The following is a 23,198-nucleotide window of genomic DNA, read 5'->3' on the forward strand; positions in this document are numbered from 1 at the left end:
CCAGCTCTGCACCCCGGGGTGGGACCCCGCCGGGCCACAGGGGGACAGCACCAGGGACTGGCACGGGGACGCTCCATTCAAAACAACGAGCATTCCTGATTTTGGAGCAGGAAAAGCAGCCTGACCCTGGGGTGAGGAGCGCGCACCCTCCCTGAGGACGCGGCTCACGGAACGGAGCACGTGGAAGCTGCAGTGATGTCACTGCTTGGGCACCCAGCAGCTGCCACGTGCTGCTCCCCGACCACATCAAACCGGCGGGCAGGGATCCAGCGGGGCGAATCCGGCGGGATGAGGCTCATTCCCACCCCGGGAAGCCACCGAGGGGTGCTGGAGAGAGCACCACACTCACCAGGACGTGGAAGGGGAGCGTGTGGCAGAGCTCCTGCCCGGCGGGCAGCACCAGCCCCCGCGGCGCCGCCCGCTCGCCGCCCTCGTCCAGGTGTGCCCGGGGCGAGTAGCGGCGCTCGTCGATGGTCGTGTTGTACCTGAGCCCTGCAAGGACAGGCCCAGCTCAGGCCTTGGGGCCACACACACCCCAAACCCTGGGCAAAGAGTGGCGCCAGTGCCCATTCCCTGCCGAGGGGAACCCAGGGAAACCCCGGGCGGTTCTGGGAAAAGCTTCCCCTCTCCAAATGAGGAGTTTTGGGAATGAATTATTGCAAGGCCCTGCGTAAAATCTGTGCGGGCGTGGAATTGTTTGCCTCTCAAATTGTTCCCGTGCTGGTCCGGAGGAATAAGAGCTCACCCCTCACCTGGATGATTTATGGAGATCCTTTGGTTCCTGCACTGCTGCTGGAAAGAAACTGGAGATTCCCGGCCAAGCAGGGATCTCAGGGAACCGCAGAATCTCAGACTGGTTTGGGAAGGGACCTTAAATCTCCTCTCTCTGCAGCCCCTGCCATGGCAGGGACGCCTCCGACTGTCCCAGGGTGCTCCAAGCCCTGTCCAGCCTGGCCCTGGGCACTTCCAGGGATCCGGGGGCAGCCACAGCTGCTTTGGGAATTCCATCCCATCCCCTCCCCACCCTCACAGGGAACAATTCATTCCCAAAATCCCATCTGTCCCTCTTTCAGCTTAAAGCCATTCCCTGTGTCCTGTCCCTCCATCCCTTGTCCCAAGCCCCTCTCCAGCGCTCCTGGAGCTCCTTCAGGCCCTGGAAGGGGTTCTGAGGTTTCTCTGGATCCTTCCCTTCTCCTGGCTGGACACCCTCAGCTCTCCCAGCCTGGCTCCAGAGCAGAGAGGCTCATCCAGGGCGTGACTCTTTATTTCCAGAGGAAATAAAGGTAAAATCAAATAAATAAGGAAATCTCACTCAGATTTTATCCCTCCGGGACAGCAGCAGGGAGAAAAATGCTGGATTTGACAGAGCAAAACAAAACTCCCGGTCTGTGCGATGGGAGTTTTTCCTTTGGCTTTGGATCCTGATTTTCCTTGGCCAGGGTTTGCTGCTGGCTCACAGGGGCTGAGCCGCTATCGCTTCCCTGCTCCGCTGACTCCCGGGAATCCGCCGGGGATCACTCGGGGTCACGGCACCATCCAAGGGTTTAATGGGAGAGCTGGCCAGCTCCGCAGACTCCCTGGGATGTTGTGGAAAACGCACATCTGGCCGGCAGATGTGTCCCGCTGCTGCGGGAGGCGGGAGGGATGGATGAGCCCCGCGGAACGCGGGCCGGGCACGTCCTCTCCCGTCCCGCTGGGGTGACATTCCCGTCACACAGAGCATGGAAAGGCAAATCCCAGGAGAGCTCAGCCCAGGGAATAGGTGAGGGATGAGGTGGGATTTATCCCGAGGGTGTTTCTTTGGAAGAACCACCACCAGAACCCGGAGACTCGGCCGGGACAGGGACAAACATGAGTGATGTCAAATTGCCGGATGGACACACGAGCTCCTCCAAGCTCCTGGACGGTTTCCATCCCACAAGTTGTGTTTTCCATGGGGCTGGAGACCTGAGCAAGGCAGGAATTGGGATTCTGTCCTTACCCACGCTGGCGGTCTGGAAGTGAGCGGAGAGGAAGAGGGCGGTGAAGCAGACGAAGGCCCTCATGCAGGTGGCCTCCTTCCCGTTGCGCTTGCAGTCCTTGGTGAAGATGTTGATCTTGGAGGGCTCGAAGCGGAGGCTGGCGTTGATCTGGACCACGCTGCGGGACCTGCGGGGTGGGGAGAGGGCATGGGATGGGCTCTGGCTCGGGATGGGACATCCTGGAGTCTCCCACAGCTCCAGGTTTGCCTTTTTCACTCCTTTTCCCTCCTTTTCGCAGAAGGTTGGGAAGACCGAAGGCGCTCTCCAAGCAGAGGCCATGCTGACCCATCTCGGCTGGGCACAGCCACCCTCTGTCCCAACAGCTTCAAGGGACTCTCCAAACTTTAATTAACATTTGAAAATATTGCTCTGATTAAACCAGACCAGAAGGAGCCTGGGCAAATCCCACAGATTTGGAATTTCTGGAGAACTATGGATGAAACTCAATGGAAAACCAGCTCTGGCACCTTTTTAGGGCCTGAGGGTATTGAGATCCCACAGCCCCGTTGGACAGGGGGTGGTTAATCAGGAAAGATGGCTCGGAATGTTGGGAGACCAGTTTTCCCTGGAAAAACTTTGGCATGGTTTGGGCAGAGGAAATCGGGAGAGGGCACCAAGGATCCGTGGCTCACCACAGCACCACGGCGCTGCCCAGCGAGCCCACGGCCAAGTCCACGAGCCCGTCCTCGTTCAGATCCAGCTGCCCGTGGATGCTGCATCCAAAATACATCAGGCCCGGAGCGAGGTCGGCGGCCGCGATCCGCTGGAAAGGAACGGGAACAATCCAGGCTGGATTCCAGCAGGAGAATCCCTGCCTGCCAAGGGTTTGCCAGGCTGACTCCGCCTCGCCGCTGGAAATTCCCCCGTTCCAAGAGGTTCTACTAAACATGGTTTTCCAGGGAATTTCTCTTTGGAAAAGGGAAAGCATTTGCTTTTGAAAGCAATTTCTCTTTGGAGACACCATCCAAGATTTCTGCTGGATTTACCCTGCGTATTTATCAAAAGTGTAATAAATAAATAAACAAATAATTTAAGTAAAAACAAACAAAATAAATAAAAATAATCATCAATTAATTAGTTAATTAATACATCTATAGCAATCCCTTGCAATGAATGCTAAACATTGCTTCCAATTTCAAGCCTTTTTCCCCACTATTCCATGGAATAAATCAGGTTGGAAAAGCCACCCAAGGCTGTGGAGTCCAACCACCCCCTGGCGCTGCCAAGGCCACCACCAATGTCCCCAAGTGCCACATCCACCCATCTTAAACCCCAGCAGGGATTGGGAATCCACCACTGCTGTTCCAGTGTCGGAACCAAAGGTGTCCCTCAGACACTCTTGGATGTTCTGGGCCCAGGGCAGAAGCCTCTGAGACCCTGGCAGGCGGCCAGGGACCCCTGTGGTCTTGAGCTTGACCCATGGAACAATTTACCAACCTTGCAGGAAGAACAAGAAATCACAAAAGTTTAGATATTATAATAGAAGTAGTCACAAAGTGAAAGGTAGGATTTTTGAGTGCTGTACAGGGGGGTTTTAGGCCTTGTACAGGGGGGTCTGAGGTTTGTACATGGGGGTCAGAGGTTCTAAGATGGAGGGATTTGGGCGTGCCCTGTCCTCCTTCTTTCTTCTTCCTATTCTCCATGTTCTTGGTGGTGTTGGCACTCACAGATTGGTTTAGAGTAGAAAGTCACTGTTCAACATAGGTAGTAGGCATTGGGGAAAAACTATAAACACCTAATACGTAATGTGTGATATAAAAGATGGCACCAGCCCCTCGGGGAGGAGAGACGGGGACAGCCAGAGACGGGGACAGACAGAGTCAGGGACAATGTCAGGGAGTCTGTGTGCCTTGAGATAACATGCAATAAACTGCCTTGAGACCGGACGACTGAAGACTACTGAGTCTTTCTTTGAAGGCACGGGTTGGAGGAGAGACTTTACCACCATCCGGAGTCACCCCAATCCGGGGAAGGCTCCGTCATTCCAGTGCTTGAATTCCAACGTTTTGTCTTGGATGCCTCAAAAGAGGAAATATCTGGCCGCGATAATTAACAATTAAATCCCGGGCGTGGATTTGTCCTGCCCCACCAGTCCTTAGAACAGGGACAAATTTATTCCCATGAAAAGAGGAGGAAACCCAAGCTCGGGGAAGGCCCACCTGCTTGTACTTCTTCAGGATGGTCTCCTGGAATCCAAGGAAAACGTAAATGGCTCCTTGGTGCTCGTCCTCCAGAGGGGCCCCGACCACCAGGTCATTGTAGGAGTCCTGGTTGAGGTCGGGAACGGCAGCGATGCAGGAGCCGAAACGGGAATTCTGGTAACTCTGGAGGTCCACCAGGGCTCCGCTGGGAATGAAGAGGTTCTGCCAAGGAAAGGAAAGAAGGAAGACAATTCCCAAAGCATCAGCAGCAAGGCTGGAAAGAGGAGAAAGCCCCAAGCGAACAGTGCAGTGATGTGGGAGGGGTTCTCCAAGGAAGGAGGTGGGAGCGTTCCCAGGGATGGGGGATTTTGGAGCACGTCCCTGGGGAATGATGAGCCCTGAGCCCCCCCTGAGCCAGCCTCACATCTGCTTTGCACATGACATAAATAATTCAATAGCAGTAATAGTAATAATAATAATTATTATTCTTCCATATTAATAAAACATTTAATAACAAATACAAATTCTATAATAATAAACATTCCATACTCATAAAAAATTCTATAAAAAATACAAATGTCATTGTTATTACTACTACTACTACTACTACTACTACTACTGATAATAATAATAATAATTCCATAAATAACAAAGTGCTTTGGGTGTAGGGATTCCATGCTCCAGGCAGGCTCTGCATCCTTAATAAATTCCATAATAATAAACATTCCATACTCAAAAAAAAATCTATAATAAACACAAATGTCATTATTATTATTGTTAATAATAATAATAATAATTTCATAAATAACAAAGTGCTTTGGGTGTAGGGATTCCATGCTCCAGGCAGGCTCTGCATCCTTGGATGTAGAGCACAACCTTCCCATGTGTTCCTGGATCCTGATGGATTTGGCTCATTTTGAGCCAGATTTTTGGGTGGCCCACCAGGAAAGCTGGGACAGGGAAGGGGACAGGGGTGGCAAATGTCCCATTCCAGCACTGGAGGGAAGGGAGGGACTTGCTGTCCCCAGAGCCCTGTGAGTGGCCCACCCTGACAGGGAACAATTCCTAATTCCCAATATCCCATCCATCCCTGCCCTCTGGCAGTGGGAGCCATTCCCTGGGTCCTGTCCCTCCATCCCTTGTCCCCAGTCCCTCTCCAGCTCTCCTGGAGCCCCTTCAGGCCCTGCAAGGGCTTTGGGCTCTCCCTGGATCCTTCCCTTCTCCAGGGGAACATTCCCAGCTCTCCCAGCCTGGCTCCAGAGGAGCTCCACCCTTGGAGCAGCTCCAGTGCTTCCTCTGGAATTGCTCCAGCAGCTCCAGGTCCTCCTGATGATCCCATTTCTCCCCAAATCCCCCAATTCCACAACCTCGTGCTGTTAGGAGCTCTGGGAGCTCTGCTGGGGTACAGCTTCTCCCCTTGCAGAGCTGCAAGATCACCCAAAAATGGGGATTTGGAGGTTTTTGCTTTGTAATTCCAACTGGGGGAGTTCCTCATCCAGGGCAACTTCCACATGGCCCTGGAGGGGGCTCTGAGCTCTTCCTGGCCCTGGAGGGGGCTCTGAGCTCTCCCTGGAGGGAGCAAGTTTGGAGGAAGCCACGTGGCCGGAGGTGGTTTCTCCAGAGGGACATCCACATTCCCACGTGGCAAAGATCCCATTCCACGCCTCCCCTGAGACCCCACCAGGGGACACGGCCGCCACAAGAGCACCCGAGCGTCCCCGCGGTGTCCCCAGGTGCCACTCACCCCCTGTAGGGTGTACACGTAGACCTTGCCCCTCTCCCTGCCCTCGCTGAAGAACATGGGCGCTCCCACCAGCAGCACGTCGGTGACGCCGTCGCCGTCCACATCCAGGGAATTGATCTCGCTGCCGTAGTAGGAGCCGATCTGGAGGGGACAGGACGGGGTGGGAACGATGCCACCATCGCCCTGGGATCCACAGGGACATCCCAACCCTGCCACAGCCCCGCTGTGGATGCAGCCACAACCGTCCGGAAATGGGGGTGAGTGTTCTGTCCCCATCTGTCAGAGCTGGGGCAGCTCTCTGCTCTTCACTGGGCAGTTTTTTCTTTATCTCTCCCACAGCCAATCCTCCCCCCAGGAGATCTCTTCTTTTCATGGGCCATCAATTATTAATTATCTCCTGTTCATGGGCCATCAATTATTAATTATCTCCTGTTCATGGGCCAGTGAGTGTCCCTGCACGGCTGATAAAATTCCATCATCCCATGGGGAGATGCTGTGCCCAGGGGAGGAGCAAAGCATTCCTACCTGGATACAATCTGAGGCCCAAATGAGCTTTTTCCCACTGCATTCCCAGAGGAGCAGCTTTCTGCCCCACTGCATTCCCAGAGGAGCAGCTTTCTGCCCCACTGCACTCCCAGAGGGAGCCCAGGCCCATCTCCAGCAGCCCTGGAGCTCCAGAGGAAAACTCCAGCCTTGTCCAGGATCCTGCTCCAGCAGAAGCACAGCTGGCACTGCAGGAGGGCTGAGCCCCCATGGAATGGCACTGCTGCCACCACCTGACCCACAGCGTGCCAGGGCCTGCTCTCACTCTGGCAGTGGTTTGTTTTCTTTTTTTGTACTGTTGCGTCTGTGTTGCCCCGATTTTTAAAAGTGTTAAGTTTTCTTTTATAGTTCTTTTGGAAGTTTTAAAGTTCTCATAAAACTTGTTTAACCTTCTGATAATGTTTAAGAGTCTTAATATTTGAGAGTCAGAGTTCCCATACAAGTTCATGTATAAATTGAATAGTTTAAATATTTGTCTGTGGGTAGAGAGAAATCATTGATAGATCTTTGGACCAGTGTGGTTGGAGAGGCGGTAATTCCATCCTCCAATCCACGGTCACCTTTGGAATTGTACAAATACCAGATGTTTGAATAAAACTGGGTCTTTTTCTCTTTTGAACTTACCAAGCTTCTGTGTACTCATTTCGTGTCCAATAGCGACACGTCTGTATTTTTAATTTTCTTAGTAAAGAACTGTTAATCCTACTCCCATATCTTTGCTTGAGAGCTCCTTGATTTCAAAATTATAATAATTCAGAGGGAGTTATTTTTCATTTTCCATTTCAAGGGAGGCTCCTGCCTTCCTTAGCAGACACCTGTCTTTTCAAACCAAGGTGCATCCACGGCTGCGCGGCGCTGCCGAGCCGTTCCGACACGGGAAAATCAAGGGAGAGGGTTGGTTTTTCCATGGGGGAAAAGCGGCGCGGCATTCCCGGCCGGAATTACCTGCTCTCCCTTGAGGGCCTGGTGGATGGTGAGGTTCCTGTTGCTGTGCATGTTGAACAGGATGACCTTGCCGGTGTGGTTGAACCGCGGCGCTCCCGCCACGTAAATCCGCTCGTGCTTGGTGGAGACGACGGAGGAGACGGTGTAGCCTGGAAAGGGATGGACACGGAGTGAGAATTCCCTGCCTGCTCCCAGGGTCTGCTTTCCGTCAGCCCCCAGCTGCTGACACAGCTCTGGCCACTTCCCAAAAAGGGAAGCTTAAAAACCGGGATTTTTACAAAGATGAAATGGCGCAGACGGACCCCGGCGCCCCTGAGCCGCCAGCTCCGGTGCTGCCACAGCCGGGGCTGTGCCGGGAGTTTTGGCACTGCCTGATTCCCACTTCCTGTGCAAATCCTGCTTTTATCAAAGGTGAATCCAATCCCTGCAAGTCCCGGACTTCTGGGTGTTTTATTTCACGGCTCACATCAGGCTGGACACACGCACTGAGGTGCTGAGTGTTGGGAAGTTGCAGCTCCCGCTGCTCCGCTCCTCTCGGAGCACCAGGAAAAGCTTTCCTGGTGCTTGATGTCAACATTCCCAGTCCAAGAAAAGCCACGAATCCATCAAAACCATTCCTCCTGATGGAAATAACCCTGCCTAAGCCAATGACCCTGAGCAATCCCTTTTTCCTACGGGGATCACCCCCTGGGCTGCGGCACTTTCATCGTTGCAGATGGGATTTTGTAGGAATATAACGCTGGGGCTGCCAAATCCCAGGTTTCAACCCCACGTCCAGGTTCCTGAACCTTCAGGCTCAGGTTTGAATTCCAATTAAATCCTTAGAAGTGGAACAGGGCACCCAGAGAAGCTGTGGCTGCCTCGTCTCTGGAATATTCCAACCCCAGGCTGGATGAGGCTTGGAGAAACCTGGGATAGGGGAAGGTGGAATGGGATGAGCTTTAAGTTCCTTTCCAACCCAAATCACTCCAGAATTCTGGAATTCTATGGAGCTCAAAGTCTGGCCGATCATGAAACTGAATCACATTCCCTGGGATCACATCCAGTTGAATTTTGAGTATCTCCGGGGATTTTTGGACCCCTTTCCCTGCTCACCAGCCTTGCCTGGGGTCCCTCTTTCCCTAAAAATGCCCCTCGTGGAGGGATATTCCTAAACCAACCATCAGCCCTGAGCCCCCCAGGCTGCTTCTCAGCGGGATACACCAGCATTCCTTAATATTCCCAGATTTCTCACTCCAGGCAGTGGAAAAGAGAGCCCAGCTGAGCTCCCACAGGGATTCCCGTGGGACACCCACAGCCATCCCAGCTCCCGGGGACACTCTGCTGTCACCCCACAGGTGATCCATGTGTGCCTATTCCCAAGGAAGAGCCTTGAGGCGCTGATCCCAGAGAATCCCACCTCTCTCCCCGCCACGGGGCAGCCACATCTCCGAGGAGAGGCTGCATTTCACAGTCCAGGCTGATATTTTTATTCCAGAGCTCCAGTGGCTGCACATGGAACGGATTAACCCAGCAGGTATTTCCTGCCTAGGCATGAAATTCCATCAGAGCTTTGAAACCGTTCCAAGAAAAGCTGCGGATAACCCGCTGGCTCGGCTGCTCCTGAATTTAAATCCCATTTGTGCCCCGCTCCGGGGTCGGAGCCGGGCTCTTCCCAGGTGAGGATGCTCCCGTGCTGCATCTCCCATGAGGAACATCCCGTGCTTCCTATTTTTTAAGGATAAAATCCCAAATTCCTCCCGCCGCGGCAGCACGGCCTCGTTCAGCTTTCCCACCTAAATAGGCTCCGTGGTTTTTCAGCTCCTCCGGGAATTCCTGCAGGTAGGATTCCCGCAGAGGAATGACCTTCCCACTGCTGGTCTCCTTCAGGACAGCTCCGTTCCAGTCGTAGGCTCCCACTGCTCCCAGCAGGATCCCGTCCTGTGGAACAACGGGAGTGCTTTGGTGGGATTTCTTCCCAAGCGGAGGCGACTCCATCCCTCTGATCCCACACAGACCCTTCTTCCAAAAACACCTGGAGTGCCGGGGGGTTTTAAAAATGCTGGGATGACACTTCCACCCTGTTCCCGTTTTTCCGATGTGTTTTTTCTCCCCAGGAAATTCCCGAACGCCTTCTCCATGAGGATCCCAGCGTGTCCTTCCCGAGAGGTCACGGCATCGGGAGGATCTGCTGCAGATCCTAAGGGATGCTCGGGTCTCCCAACACCTCCCTTTCCCACGGGATAATCCAGCAACACTTCCTTATCCTCACGTTAATTATTTAACTCCGTAATTAATAATTTGTCCCAGATCCCAATCTCCCACCTGGAGCGGGGGGTGATAAACAGGACAAGGCCAGAGGAAAAAAAAAAAAAAATTCCCATATTTCCTCTCTTACTTCCACAACGTGGGATGAAAATCCAGTCTGGGACATTTCCAGTCCAAAGGAGATCTCGTTCTTGTTGGTTCCTTAAAAAAAAAAAAAAAAAAAACCAAAAAAAAAAACCAAAAAAAACCGGAATTTGTGTTTAATGGAGAGTTTTGCTCTCCGGGAAGGGCTGGGCCATGGTGGGTTCCCATCCCAGCCCTGCCGTGGGCAGGGACACCTTTCCCTATCCCAGGGTGCTCCAAGCCCTGTCCAGCCTGGCCTTGGACAGTGCCAGGGATCCAGAGGCAGCCACAGCTGCTCTGGGAATTCCAGCCCATCCCCTCCCCACCCTCCCAGGAACAATTCCAATTCCCAATCTCCCATCCATCCCTGCCCTCTGGCAGTGGGAGCCATTCCCTGGGTCCTGTCCCTCCATCCCTTGTCCCAGTCCCTCTCCAGCTCTCCTGGAGCCCCTTCAGGCCCTGGGATGGCTCTGAGCTCTCCCTGGATCCTTCCCTTCTCCAGGTGAACATTCCCAGCTCTCCCAGCCTGGCTCCAGAGGGGCTTCCTCCTCTGGAATTGCTCCAGCAGCTCCAGGTCCTCCTGATGATCCCATTTCTCCCCAAATCCACCAATTCCACAACCTCGTGCTGTGAGGAGCTCTGGGAGCTCTACTGGGGTGCAGCTTCTCCCCTTGCAGAGCTGCAAGATCACCCAAAAATGGGGATTTGGAGGTTTTTGCTTCGTAATTCCAACTGGGGGAGTTCCTCATCCAGGGCAACTTCCACAGGGAAGCTCCAAGCTGGACAGAGAAAACTGGGAAACTTGTGGGGAGTTTGTGAGCTGGTTTGAGCCAAAATCCCCCAAATTCAAGATGTTTCATTCCCAGTGCGAGCCCTCCATCTTCTGTTCCAATTGTTCATTCCAGGCTGCATTTTTCCTCTGAAATTCGGATAAATTTAGTTTGGGAGAGCGACAAAGTTGTCACAAGAGCTGACATTTAAGACAGAAATATTTCCTGATATTTCATTTCAGCCAACAAACCCGAAATCCCAACATTATTCCCATAATCTCCTGATGTCTGGCACCCCAGGAAGCTCCTGTGTGTGGGTTTTCCTGTTTACAGCCCTGGAATTTGATGGATGAGGAAGACACTGACGCCCAAATTCCCCCCATACCAAATCTCCGAGGTTTTCTATAAAAAGGAAAATCAAAGCCACCAGAATTCCGCTGCCCGGAATGAGGTGTGTCCTTTGGAAAAGGGATCTCTGCTCCCGACTCCCGGGGGAAGCAACCGCTCCAAATAAAGACATTTCCTCAAATCTGAAGATACTCCAAGCAGGATTTTAGGCTCAGATATTGCGGGAGCCATGTCCAAATTCGGGGGGGAAAAAAAGGATCAGCAGCACATTCCCGGCCCTGGGACGTGCCAGGGAGGAGCATCCCTCACCTTCCAGGCTGAAAATCCTTTCTCCCAGAGCATCCACGATGTCCTTGAGCGCCGCCTCGTCGGTGACGTTGAAGAAGTGTTTGTCGTCGGGGTCGCTGGCGATGAATTTGATCTCGTTCAGAAAGGCCTCGGGGTTGATTCCTCTCCTGTTGTAATAACCCAAGACCTGGTTGGGAATAAAATGTGAGAGACTTCCATGGAATTAGAATTCCCGGATGGTTTGGGTTGGAAGGGATATTAAAGCTTATCCCATTCCATGGGCAGGGACACCATCCAACCTTGGATGCATCCAGGGATGGGGGGTCAGCCGCTTTCCCAGGATGGATAAAAACTCTTCCCAAAACGCTTTGGGGTGTCCATGTGGGAGAAGCCCCATCCTCAGATCTGACACCACTTTGTGGGAACAAACAGAGGAACTGCTGCAGTTCCTCCCGCGGGACATTCCTCGTGGAATTTGGGGTCCTGCCTGCCCCTGGTCCCGGCACCAGCTCCGGCAGCTGAATCCCGAGCTGAGCATCCCAAAAGCAGCAACAGCCACAGCGAGCTCTTGGAATGTTCCAGGAGCAGTGGGGATGGACAGGATCTCTTGGAATATTCCAGGAGCAGTGGGGATGGACAGGATCTCTTGGAATATTCCAGGAGCAGTGGGAATGGACAGGACCTCTTGGAATGTTCCAGGAGCAGTGGGGATGGACAGGATCCCTTGGAATATTCCAGGAGCAGTGGGGATGGACAGGACCTCTTGGAATGCTCCAGGAGCAGTGGGGATGGACAGGACCTCTTGGAATGCTCCAGGAGCAGTGGGGATGGACAGGATCTCTTGGAATATTCCAGGAGCAGTGGGGATGGGCTGTCCTGGTGCTTTGGGATTCCTGGAGCACACAAGAACCTCTTGGAATGCTCCAGGAGCAGTGGGGATGGGCTGTCCTGGTGCTTTGGGATTCCTGGAGCACACAAGAACCTCTTGGAATGCCCCAGGAGCAGTGGGGATGGACAGGACCTGTTGGAATACCCCAGGAGCAGTGGGCATGGGCTGTCCTGCTGTGTTGGGATTACTGGAGCACACAAGAACCTCTTGGAATGCCCCAGGAGCAGTGGGGATGGACAGGACCTCTTGGAATGCCCCAGGAGCAGTGGGGATGGGCTATCCTGGTGCTTTGCGATTCCTGGATCACCGCCAAGCTCTGCAGGTCTTCCACAACCCACAGAAGTCCCGTCACTCACCGCCACGGCGTATCTGGTGACGTTGTCCCTCTCGCTGTCCTCGATCACCTTCTCCAGGTCTGGGCTGTCGTGGGACTCTCCATCTGTGATGACAATCATTACTCTCTTTGCCCCTTTCCGGCCACCTTTCCGAAACGCTTCCGAGCTGCAAGTGAAGAGATGCCCTGGGCTGCTCAGCCCCGCCGGCTCCGTGGCGGCTGCGCCGCCCCACCGAGCCCGCCCCGAGGGGTCTGTGGGGCCGCTGCCCCTTGGGGAGGTGCAGGAACCCCGCGGGAAATGCTTTGGGATGTGGATTTCCCCGCTTTTTTTTTGCAGGAAAGAGGCCGTAGTTCAGCAAAATTGGGTGAGGGAATGGATCTTGAGTCGGCCAGCGAAGTTCTGGCCTTGGCCTATGGGGGCCTTTCCCTGTGAGGGAAAATTTCTTCATCCCCTTATCCACCCCTGCCAAAATCCGGGGATTTTGACAAAGCACAGTCCCAAATTCCAGCGTATTTATGGAAAAGGGACACTGAGCAGGGCTGGGGACTCGGTGTGACACAAATAATTCAGGACCTTGCTCGGATCCGGCCAGGATCCATCTAAAACTTCCCCGAGCTGCCCAGGGCAGTGCTGGAATCGCCGTTCCTGCAGGGATTTCCGTGCCACTTGGATGTGGAACTTAGGACATGGTCAGTGGTGGCCTTGGCAGTGGTGGACTTGATCTTTGACCTCTTTTTCAACCTGAAATTCCATGATTCCCAGCAGGAATACTGCTTGGAAAAAGTGCAGGAGCAAGGATTTGTCGCTGGAGAGGGAGGAGGTGGAGCTGTCCTGAGCTCCTGGGGACTCTCCAGGGATTTCCAGGAGAGCTCCAGGTCCTGGGGCTGAATTTGGGGGCTGGGAGCTCCTCCCTGGGGGCTTCCAAGGAGAGGACACAATTCCAGAGCCTGCCCCAGCTGCAAACGAGGACGGAGCAATTTTGGGAAGCGCCACTCGCAAAGCTTCCCCCAAATCACACTTTCCTACAAACCCTGGCGATTCCCCCATTCTTAAGCAGCAGGGAAAACAAAGGGAGAGGGAAGGAATGGGGGGGTAAAAAAGGTGGATTTGAAGGTTTTCCTGGGAACAGGACCAGGAACGGGAGGGGTTTTACCGAGCGAACTCGATGCCGTAGGCGGTCCTGGTCTCGGTGCCCCCTCGCTGCTCGATGTGGCTGGCGGCCGCCACCACGTCCTGCACGGACCTGTAGTCGTTCAGGTGGAACTCATGGACCACGTCCTCTCCGTACTGGACCACTCCCACCTGGGAACGACGGGAATGGCACCAAGAAGGCCAACAGAACGAGGCCCCGTCCGCCACGCGCGCCGTCAACCACGGGGATCACCGGCCACGGGTAAAATTCCGTCGCTCGTTTTTTTCCAAGTTCCATCGCCCAGTTTTCCCTCCATGGGATCACTATTAATTCCCAGTTTTATGGCTCTCCCGCCTGCTCTGCTCCGCTCCCAAGTTTTGGGGTGATCCAGATGTGCCGCGCTCCACTGTCCCAGGTTGGACCCACAGCGTCTCCGGGTGGGACCGAACTGGGTTATTTGGGAAAATCTGGGATATTCCTGCGCAAATTCCTGCCTGAATCAGCCCATGATTGCTCGGAGCAAGAGCATGGAGAGCTCCTTTCCATGGGGTTTCATCCTCCCTGTTCCCACTGGGATGTGGGACATGGGATCCCTCCATAGCTCACTTAGGGACATTTATGGGAGCGTTTTTTTCCCATGGGATGAGTCAAAAACCCCAATATTTTGACAAATTCCAGCAGCTTGACAGAAAAGGGACATTGGGAATGGCCCTGGGATGACACAAACAGTTCAGAGCCTCACCTGGATCTGTCCGGGACCGATGTAAAACTTTTTCAGGATATTTATCAGGAAGTGCTGGACTTCAACCCATGGATAAATGCTGTTGGATCCATCCAGAACGATGATGATGTCCATGTAGGTCTGGCATCCTGTGGAAAATCCAGGGATTTATTAAAAGACCTCCTGGAAAGGGGCAGATTTATGGCTTCACTTCCAGCCAGGTTCTTCCTCTTAGGATTTCTCGGGGGAAAAAAATCTGATTTAAATAATTTGGGAAAGAACTTTGGGTTCCAGCAAGGTGGGGAGAAGCCACAGGAATCCTCTCCGCTGTGAAAAGATGGGATCACTTCCTAGGAATAACACTCAGCGGCATCGTTTGGGATTCAGCTTTGGAATTTGATCCCATTTAATATCATTCCACACTTCAAAGAGGAGCAGGATCCGGCTCCGTTCCTCCCGCAGAGCCGTTCCTGATCCCTGAGTCATTCCCAGCCCTGCCATGGAACACACGGCGGGCATTTCCTCCCTTCCCATGAAATCCTCGGCTCCGAGGCAGCCAAAAACCCCGGAGGGGACCCCAGGGCTCGGCTCCGCAGCCGGGGCAGGAAGGATTTAAGGATTTTTTTCCAGTGGGGAAAATTGCTGAGGATCATCTCAGCCTTGCTGATGTTTTACAGCATTCCTTGATGATCCTGGATTTCAGAGATTTATCGGCTGCTCTTTCACCCTTTAGGTTTGTGTGGATGAAAGAATCCATGGATTGGAGTCACTGGGATCCTCTGTGTGCCTCCATCTCCATCCCATCCCAGGAATCAGGGAGAGGCGCCGACCCCGCATCCCATTAAATAAACACTTCCTAGAAATCCCTAAAATCCCAATTATCCTTTGCAGAGAGGGATGGAAAATAACGAGGGAAGTGACACTGGGAATTTGATGATGTCTTTACTGCCTTGATCCCGAAAATCCCATTTTTCCAAGCCCCTCTTTATGCCCTGGGAATTTGGTGGTGGGCTCTGCCTTTCCTGCCTTGATCCCCTCCAAATCCCATTTTTACCAGCCCATTTGCCCTGGGAATTAACCAACACCAGCGGGGGTCTGGAGCTGGGGAATCACATCCCATGGGATGAGGAGCTCCCAGGAGCAGGACAGACTTCTGGGAACCCTTCCCAGCTCCAGGAAAGGCAGGAAACTTCACTTAAACCCTCCAAAATAAAATCCCAGCTCCCGAATTCCAACATATTTAACTCCCGGTCAATGAGGGCTTTGTTTTGTGCAGATAAAATGGGATTGGAGCCGGGATTGGAGCCGGGATCGGAGACAGGATCGAAACAGGGATTGGAGCCAGGATCAGAGCCAGGATTGGAGCCGGGATGGGATCTGGAGTTGGAGCCAGGATCAGAGCTGGAATCAGAGCTGGGATTGAAAAAGGGATTGGAGCCGGGATCAGAGCTGGGATTGAAGCCAGGATCGAAGCTGGGATTGAAAAAGGGATTGGAGCTGGATTGGAGCTGGGATTGGAGCCAGGATCAGAGCTGGGATTGGAGCTGGGATTGGAGCCAGGATCAGAGCTGGGATTGGAGCTGGGATTGGAGCCGGGATCGGAGCTGAGATTGGAGCTGGGATTGGAGCCAGGATCAGAGCTGAGATTGGAGCTGGGATTGGAGCCGGGATCAGAGCTGGGATTGCAAAAGGGATTGGAGCTGGATTGGAGCTGGGATTGGAGCCAGGATCAGAGCTGGGATTGGAGCTGGGATTGGAGCCAGGATCAGAGCTGGGATTGGAGCTGGGATTGGAGCCAGGATCAGAGCTGGGATTGGAGCTGGGATTGGAGCCGGGGTCGGAGCTGGGATTGCAAAAGGGATTGGAGCTGGGATTGGAGCCGGGATCTCGGTCCTCACTCTGCAGAGCCGGAGCCACGGTTCTGGAGAAGCGGAAGTTGGAGTTGACGCGGGAGCACATTCCCGTGGTGTAGTAGGAGCTGCCGCACTCGTGGGACCACAGGGGGCTGCAGGCCTGGCGGGGTAAAAAAGCAGGATTTGGTTCAAGGGATCCCTTTTTCCGTGTTTTATTTTAATTTCATTTTGCTTCATTTCATTTTATTCCATTTTACTTCATTTCATTTCACTTTAATTCCATTTAATTCTATTTTATCGCGCTGCGTTTTGTTATCTTTCATTTTACTTTACCAATAAATCCCTACAAACCTCCCGACATTCCATAAACAAAAGCCCACCGAGAGGAACCTCCCGGCACCTTCCTGTCCCTCCGCCCATTCCCAGATTCCCAGCCCGCGTTCCCAGGAATGCTGCTCACCAGGAAGCTGCTGTCCCTGGGGTTGGTGGCCAGGCTCAGGCCCAGGCGCATGTTGTCCTTGCGCTCCGACACGTTGGACAGCGTCACCCGCCCTTGGGAAAGAGGCTGGGATTAGGGACATTCCTGGGAAATCCCAAATCCTGGGAATCTCCACAGCAATCAGGAATTGTGTGCCGGAGAGGAATCTCTGCGGGCGTAACTCCGCGTTTTGGGGATTTTTGGGAGGTGAGAAAAAAGCCTGGGGAAAAAAAACAGCGTCACCCGTCCTTGGGAGAGAGGCTGGGATCAGGGACATTCCCGGGAAATCCGGAATGCCCCCTGGAATCTCTGGAGCAACAGGGAATTGCGTGCCGGAGAGGGGTCTTCACTCCAGGTTTTGGGGATTTTTGGAAGGTGAGAAAAAAATTGGAAAAATTGGGGTTTTTCCTTCATGAACTTTCCATCAAGGAAGGAAAGTTTTCTGGGGAATGAGGCTGGGAGATGGAGAGGAGGAAATCCCTCGGAGTGCTCAGCTCCTCATCCTGGATTCCCGGGCTGGTGGCTGATCCGGGGAAATCTGGATATTCCCGGGAAATCTGGAATGCTCCCCAGAATCTCCAGAGCAACTGGGAATTGTGTGCCAGAGAGGAATCTCTGCTGGCTTCATTCCAGGTTTTGGGAATTTTTGGAAGGTGAGAATTGGGTTTTTCCCTAGATGAACAACCAAGGAAGGAAAATTTTTTTGGGAATGAGACTGGGAGCTGGAAAGGAGGAAACCCCTCAGAGGGCTCATCCTGGATTCCCAGGGAATCCCTGCTTTTTCCATGGCACAGCCCAGAAATCGGGAACAGCCCCCAGGGCGGCCCTGTCGATCCTAAATGGGATTGGTCACTGAGCTGTGTCCCAAATCCTGATCCAACCGTTCCTCTGGAAAACGCAGCTCCCCATGGGCCAGAGCTCCCCCTTTGGGAAGCAAACTGGGAATCATGGAATTATTTGGGATGGAAGTAATTTAACGCCCATCCACTTCCACCACCCCAGGGTGCTCCAAGCCCCATCCAACCCGGCCTTGGACACTTCCAGGGATCCAGGGGCTTCTCTGGGAATTCCACCTTCCCAGGGGGGAACCCCTTCCCAATATCCCGTTTTTCAGGGATAATCTGGGATGCCTGGGCCTGGAACGCCGTACCCAGGTTGAGCTTGGTGCAGTTTCCGTGGCCGTCACTCAGCACCGGACACTTGTAGACGTCTCCGGTCTTCTGCTGCCCGTTGGATTCGTACGGAGCTCCCACCACCAGCCTGCGGAAAACACGGATCCGTCAGCACTGGGACAACGGGAATGCCCTGGGATAAAGGATTCCTCAGCCGCAATTCCCGGATTTGGGAGTGGCAGGAGAGGGTCCCAACCTCAGTGGAAGGAAAGCTTCTCCTTCTCTTCCCGCTGGAGCAGCAAAAGGTTGGGAATGTGACTCTGCCAGCTGGAATCATGGAATTCATTCCCATCAGCCGCAAGGAACGGATTCCCGGCAGGGAGGGAGGGCTCCAAACCCTTCTGGAAGCACAGGCAGGGGCAGGGAAGCAGCTCCAGGGTGGCACCAAAGCCCTCGGAATCAGCTGAGGCGCCCATGGATTGTCCCTTCTCTCCACTGCCTATGGAGGAGCCTTTCCATAGGGTCATGGAATGGTTTGGGATGGAAGGGACCCTAAGGATCATCTCATCCCAAACCCTTCCATGGGCAGGGACACCTCCCCGCTTCATTCCCAGAAGATCTCCGGGACATGGATACGGAGACGCCTCCCACTTCATTCCCAGAAGATCTCCAGGACATGGATATGGAGACACCTCCCACTTCATTCCCAGAAGATCTCCAGGACATGGATACGGAGACACCTCCCACTTCATTCCCAGAAGATCTCCGGGACATGGATACGGAGACGCCTCCCACTTCATTCCCAGAAGATCTCCGGGACATGGATACGGACGCAGGATTCCAGCAGAACCAGAAGGAATAACAAGGAGCTGGTGGAGCGCTTCCAGCAAATCCCACTGGGATCAACAAGGAATTTTCCCCCCGAAAATCCTGGAAAAGGGAATTTGCTCCGACCCGGAGTTGTTATGAACAGCCCTGAGCTGAACATTGGGATCTCCAGGGGTGGGTGAGGAAATTGGGAAGGAATTTCCCCAGGGAAAACCCTGGAAAAGGGAATTTTCTCCAAGCTGGGGTTGTTACGAGCAGTGGGAGATGAGCATTGGGATCTCCAGTGGAGGGAAGGAATTCTCCCCAGGAAAACCCTGAAAAGGGAACTTGCTCCCAGCTGGAATTGTTCTGAGCATCAGGAGCTGAACATTGGGATTGCCAGCGGATATCGGGAATTTTCCTGCTCTCCAAAAGAAGGAAGCTGCTAAATCCCATTCCCCAGCAAGGACACCAGCTTCCAGCTGGGACATTTTTGGGACATCCAAACACTTTTCCCACTTTTCCTCTTTGACCACAGCATTCCAACCCAGCAACCCCAAAGCAGGAAGAGCATGGGACCTAAGGAATTCCCTTCTTTCCAGGCTATCCCAAAAATCCTCGGCACCACGAGTTGATGGCAACTCCTGCTCCTAAAATAAATGGGATTTTTTTTTCTTTTTTTTTTTTTTTAGCTTCCCAAAAATCCTATGGATGCAGCCGTCCCAGTCTGGATCTCCAGATAAACAGGAGCTCTTTTGTTCCACAGGGCCCTTCCCAGCAGCTGGAAAAGCCACCGGCACAGATGTTCCCTGTTAGACCAGGAATTGTCATTCCTTAAAAATGTCGCTGCTCCAAAGACAAACATCCCATTCTTTTATCCCAAACCGGAATCGCTCACCCAAGGAAAAGGTCCCGAATCCAAGGATTCTCCTGGAAACACTTCCTGTCTTACGGCTTAATGTGGGAATTCACAACGGGAAAATCATCTCCAGCTGGAGCTGTCCTCAACAGCTTCCAGGAAAATCTGGGATTTTTTCAGGAATTTGCTCGTTTTCCTGAGGCTCTCCCACACTTTCATGTTCATTTGGTGTGGAGAGGAGGGAAAAGGTGGAAGATCGGGAAGGGGAACGGGAAAACCTTGAGGATGAGGAGGAATAAAGGTGGAGGCTCCATAAAAAACGAGGATCTCCAGGTGTAATTCCCAATTCCCAAAGAATTTCAGATACATGGAATTTCATGAACTGCTGGGAGCAGCTCCAGCTTGATGCATCCCCCACATCCTGCAGGGAATCCTCTTGGAGACTTTTCCATTAATTAATATTCCCATATTAATATGATCACACCACCCATTAACCAACATTCCCAAAAAACCAGCGGGTTTGGGGTCAGATCATCCCTTTGGGATGACGAGGCAAACCCAAAGGACACCCAAACATTCCCAGCTTTTGCCATGAATGCGGAGCGGCTGCGGAGCTCCTGAAGCCGGAATTCTTGTCTCCCAAAAAACAATGGAATTGTTTTCCCTTTTCGGTTAAATGGGAGTGATTCATCAGCTGGAGCTGTCAAATCCTCATGGAAACTTGGCAGCTCGGGAAAAAGGCTTTTCCAGCTGTTTGGAAGGTGTTTTTAGGGATGCTGCTCCACTCTTCTTTTAATTGGAAAGTGAGGCTAGAAATCCTAGATTTTTCCTTCAAAAAAAAAAAAAATATCCAGGATTTGGGATGGGTTATCCCAAATTCCCAAACATATCCAAATAATCCAGCTCATCCCAAGAAAACTGGAGCATCCTACTATAGAAGGGAGATATTCCTGGTTTTTTTTCAAGCTTTCCCCCTCCACACATCCTGGGATCATCCCAAATCCCCCCATTTTCCCCTGGATTCCCAAGAGGGAAGCGGCTCCTGCATCACAACTTGGCCAAAAAATGAGGCTTTGAAAGAAAACCAGAACCAAACAATTCCTGCCTCGCCTCCCTCTCCGTTCCCTGCTCCCGGAGAAAACAAAGGGAAAAAAACCAACAGGGATTTAGTGGGAAAAGCTCTGGCTGCTCCGAGCTGTCTGAGGATGGATTTTTAACTTTCATCCCGAAAAAATTAAGGAGAGCAAAAGCAGGGATACCCCAGGATATGGCTCTCCGAGCAGAACCCAGTGCTGGGTCCTAATTCCCAGTTTTCCAACCAGGCTGGGAATGGGATGTGTCCATGCCTGCGGGCTGGGAAAGGCTCCAAACCAGCAAAATCCAGGAATTCTGGAATGGTTTGGGCGGGAAAAAACCTTAAAGCTCACCCCATTCCACCCCTGAGCTCCAGACCCTCACCCTGGACATTCCCGGTCCGAGCCCGGCCGAAGGGAAAAGGAGGAGGGAAAAGAAAAAAAAAAAGAGGGAAAAATCCTCTGGCTGGATTGAAAGCCAGAATTGTGCTGATCTGGAAAAACACTTCCAGGGGTTTCTGTTTTCCAGCTCCTGCCAGAGGTTTTCTTGGCTGGAATTCTCCCGTGGCTTGGCTGCCGCCAGAGCGCTTGGAATATTTTGGTGGAAGCGCAGAGAATTCCATAATGTCTGCTCCCGGCTCTCCCTCCCACCCCGGGATGCAGGATCTGCAGCAGCCCACCCTATTCCCTGTTTTTTTGGGGATTTTCCCTCTTTTTGGCCTCGTTTTCAAGGAGATCATGGAATGGTTTGGGTCATTCCAGCCCCACTTCCAGAGGTTGCTCCGAGCTGGATTTGAACATTCCAGGGATGGGGTGGCAAAAAAATCTGGGAATCAACAGCGCGTCCGAGGGAGAAGGGTTTGTTCAGGGTGGAAGTGGGAGATGGGGAAAAGTCACCTGGGAAATTCCCAGTTTCCTTGGGAATCTCCAGAGATCCCACAGGACCCTGTGGATAGAGATCCCAGAATGGCTCCGTGGAAAATCCCGACTGAGCCAAGAGCCACGGAGAGGCCACGCCTGGAAACACCTCCTTAACATCCCAAAAAATGGGGGAAAAATGGGAATGTGGCGTTCCTGCTGCCCACGGTATTCCAGAGTTCCTTGGGCTGCCTTTGCTCCCGTTATCCGCTGTTTTCTGGGATTTGGGGTCCGGACACGGATTTGTCACCGCTGCCTGTCCCCATCTGTGCCCCTCTCCAGGATTCCTTGGAAAAGGAACTTTGGGATGCTCCCAGGGAGGAGTTTTGGGATCAGAACTTCCCTTTGGATAAGTGGGATGCGAGGCTGGGATAGGGAAAGCTCCCCAGGAGCGTCCAGCATCCCAAAAATTCCAGGAATCGGGCCCCGGGTGTCCCTCTCCAGGATTCCTTGGAAAAGGAGCTTTAGGGTGCTCCCAGGGAGGAGTTTTGGGATCAGAACTTCCCTCTGGGATATGAGCTCGGGATAGGGAAAGCGGCTCTCCAGGAGCATCCAGCATCCCAAAAATTCCAAGAATTGGGCCCCAGGTGTCCCTCTCCAGGATTCCTTGGAAAAGGAGCTCTGGAATGCTCCCAGCCTTTGCTCCTGGAATGACGGGAAGCACCCTGGACAAACACTTGGAAGGGGGAGGTGAAAGATGAAGGGAATTTTCCCCCTTTTTTCCCCCACTCTGCGACCTCCAGGAAGATTCTTCCCAAAATTCCATGGGATTCCAGGTTGTGTTTGCCCCAAGCATCCAGGAGCTCCCATTCCCATGAGAGCTTCCAGGTTTTAAGGGATACACATCCCACTTGTGGGAATTCTGCTCGTTATTCCCAAGGAAATCCACCCTCCAAAACCCCTCCATCCTTCCGGGAATCCCTTCTCCTTATCCCAAAATTCCTCCCAGGTCATTTTGTCCCAGCAGCACAGGGAGTTCCCATTTTTTTTTCCCAAAAATCCCCAGTTTGGACACTGGGAATGCTCTGATCCCATAATTCCAGGTCTCCCTTTCCCTGCCTGCTCTGGGAGCGGGAAGCTGCCGTTCCATGGAGCTCCGGTGGTTTTTTGGGATGGATTCCAGGCACCTGTTGTCATCTTTTCCATCCCCACTTGGAGAAGGCACCTCCAGCTCCACGGAAAAGATGGAAAAAGTGTGGAAAAGGAGGTCTGGAAACCCCTCACAGCTCTGGAAAGTGCCGGAGCAAAATCAAATCCCACATGGATGAGCTTTTCCAGCCTTAAATATCCAAGTGGAAATTTTCCCCCCCTCCCCAGAGTTTAATAACCCGAATTTTTTCCTCAGGGATTTTCCGCTCTCTGGGATGCACTTCCCAGAGTCTGGGTGGCTCCTTGAAAAGTCTGGAAAAGGGGAAAATTCCCGACTTCCAAAAATACCTGGAAAATCCGATCTGCTTGGAGCCACTCCAATATTCCTTTAGAAATATATATGGAAAAAAACATAAACACAAAAATTCTTGGAATCCGTTCCCAAACAATTCCCGGCAGCCAAAAGCAGCATTAAAGGGCTCAGACTGAAGGAGAGGTGCCAAAATCCTCGGATTCCGCGCTTGGAATTTGGCAGCTGGATCCCGGCACATCCATGGCCGGGATTCTGAGAGAACCACGGAGTCTCTGCTGTATTCCAGTGGATTTTGTGGAATTCTTTGGGATGGGATTGGAAGATGCTCAGCAGGAATTGGGGTCTCAGGACATTCCCTTTCCTTCCGTGTCCTGCTAGCTCCTGGAATTATCCAGCTCCTGGAATTGCTGTCCTGCTCCCTCTGCACATCCATGGTTTTTATTCCAGAG

The 23,198-nt window shown here is 52.8% G+C and overlaps 1 protein-coding gene across 3 annotated transcripts in view; it reads right to left on the reverse strand.

The window, feature by feature from the left end:
* The window catches only part of ITGA11 (integrin subunit alpha 11), a 41,828-nt gene that overhangs the window by 13,054 nt on the left and 5,576 nt on the right, over positions 1–23,198 (reverse strand). For all 3 annotated transcript variants that reach the window (XR_008439045.1, XM_053988621.1, XM_053988620.1), the window contains exons 3-17: positions 17,729–17,838; positions 16,561–16,652; positions 16,146–16,260; positions 14,269–14,396; positions 13,548–13,696; positions 12,416–12,560; positions 11,192–11,357; positions 9,772–9,842; positions 9,170–9,314; positions 7,395–7,543; positions 5,907–6,047; positions 4,181–4,384; positions 2,654–2,784; positions 1,982–2,148; positions 350–492 (exon numbers count right to left, since the gene is read on the reverse strand). Coding sequence is in view for 2 of the 3 variants with exons in the window: in XM_053988621.1 (XP_053844596.1) it covers positions 350–492; positions 1,982–2,148; positions 2,654–2,784; positions 4,181–4,384; positions 5,907–6,047; positions 7,395–7,543; positions 9,170–9,314; positions 9,772–9,842; positions 11,192–11,357; positions 12,416–12,560; positions 13,548–13,696; positions 14,269–14,396; positions 16,146–16,260; positions 16,561–16,652; positions 17,729–17,838 (2,056 nt within the window). In the remaining variant the exon portion in view is untranslated. The remainder of the gene's footprint in view (positions 1–349; positions 493–1,981; positions 2,149–2,653; positions 2,785–4,180; positions 4,385–5,906; positions 6,048–7,394; positions 7,544–9,169; positions 9,315–9,771; positions 9,843–11,191; positions 11,358–12,415; positions 12,561–13,547; positions 13,697–14,268; positions 14,397–16,145; positions 16,261–16,560; positions 16,653–17,728; positions 17,839–23,198) is intronic.

This window comes from Vidua macroura, chromosome 12 (assembly GCF_024509145.1).
Source record: "Vidua macroura isolate BioBank_ID:100142 chromosome 12, ASM2450914v1, whole genome shotgun sequence".
Taxonomy (NCBI): domain Eukaryota; kingdom Metazoa; phylum Chordata; class Aves; order Passeriformes; family Viduidae; genus Vidua; species Vidua macroura.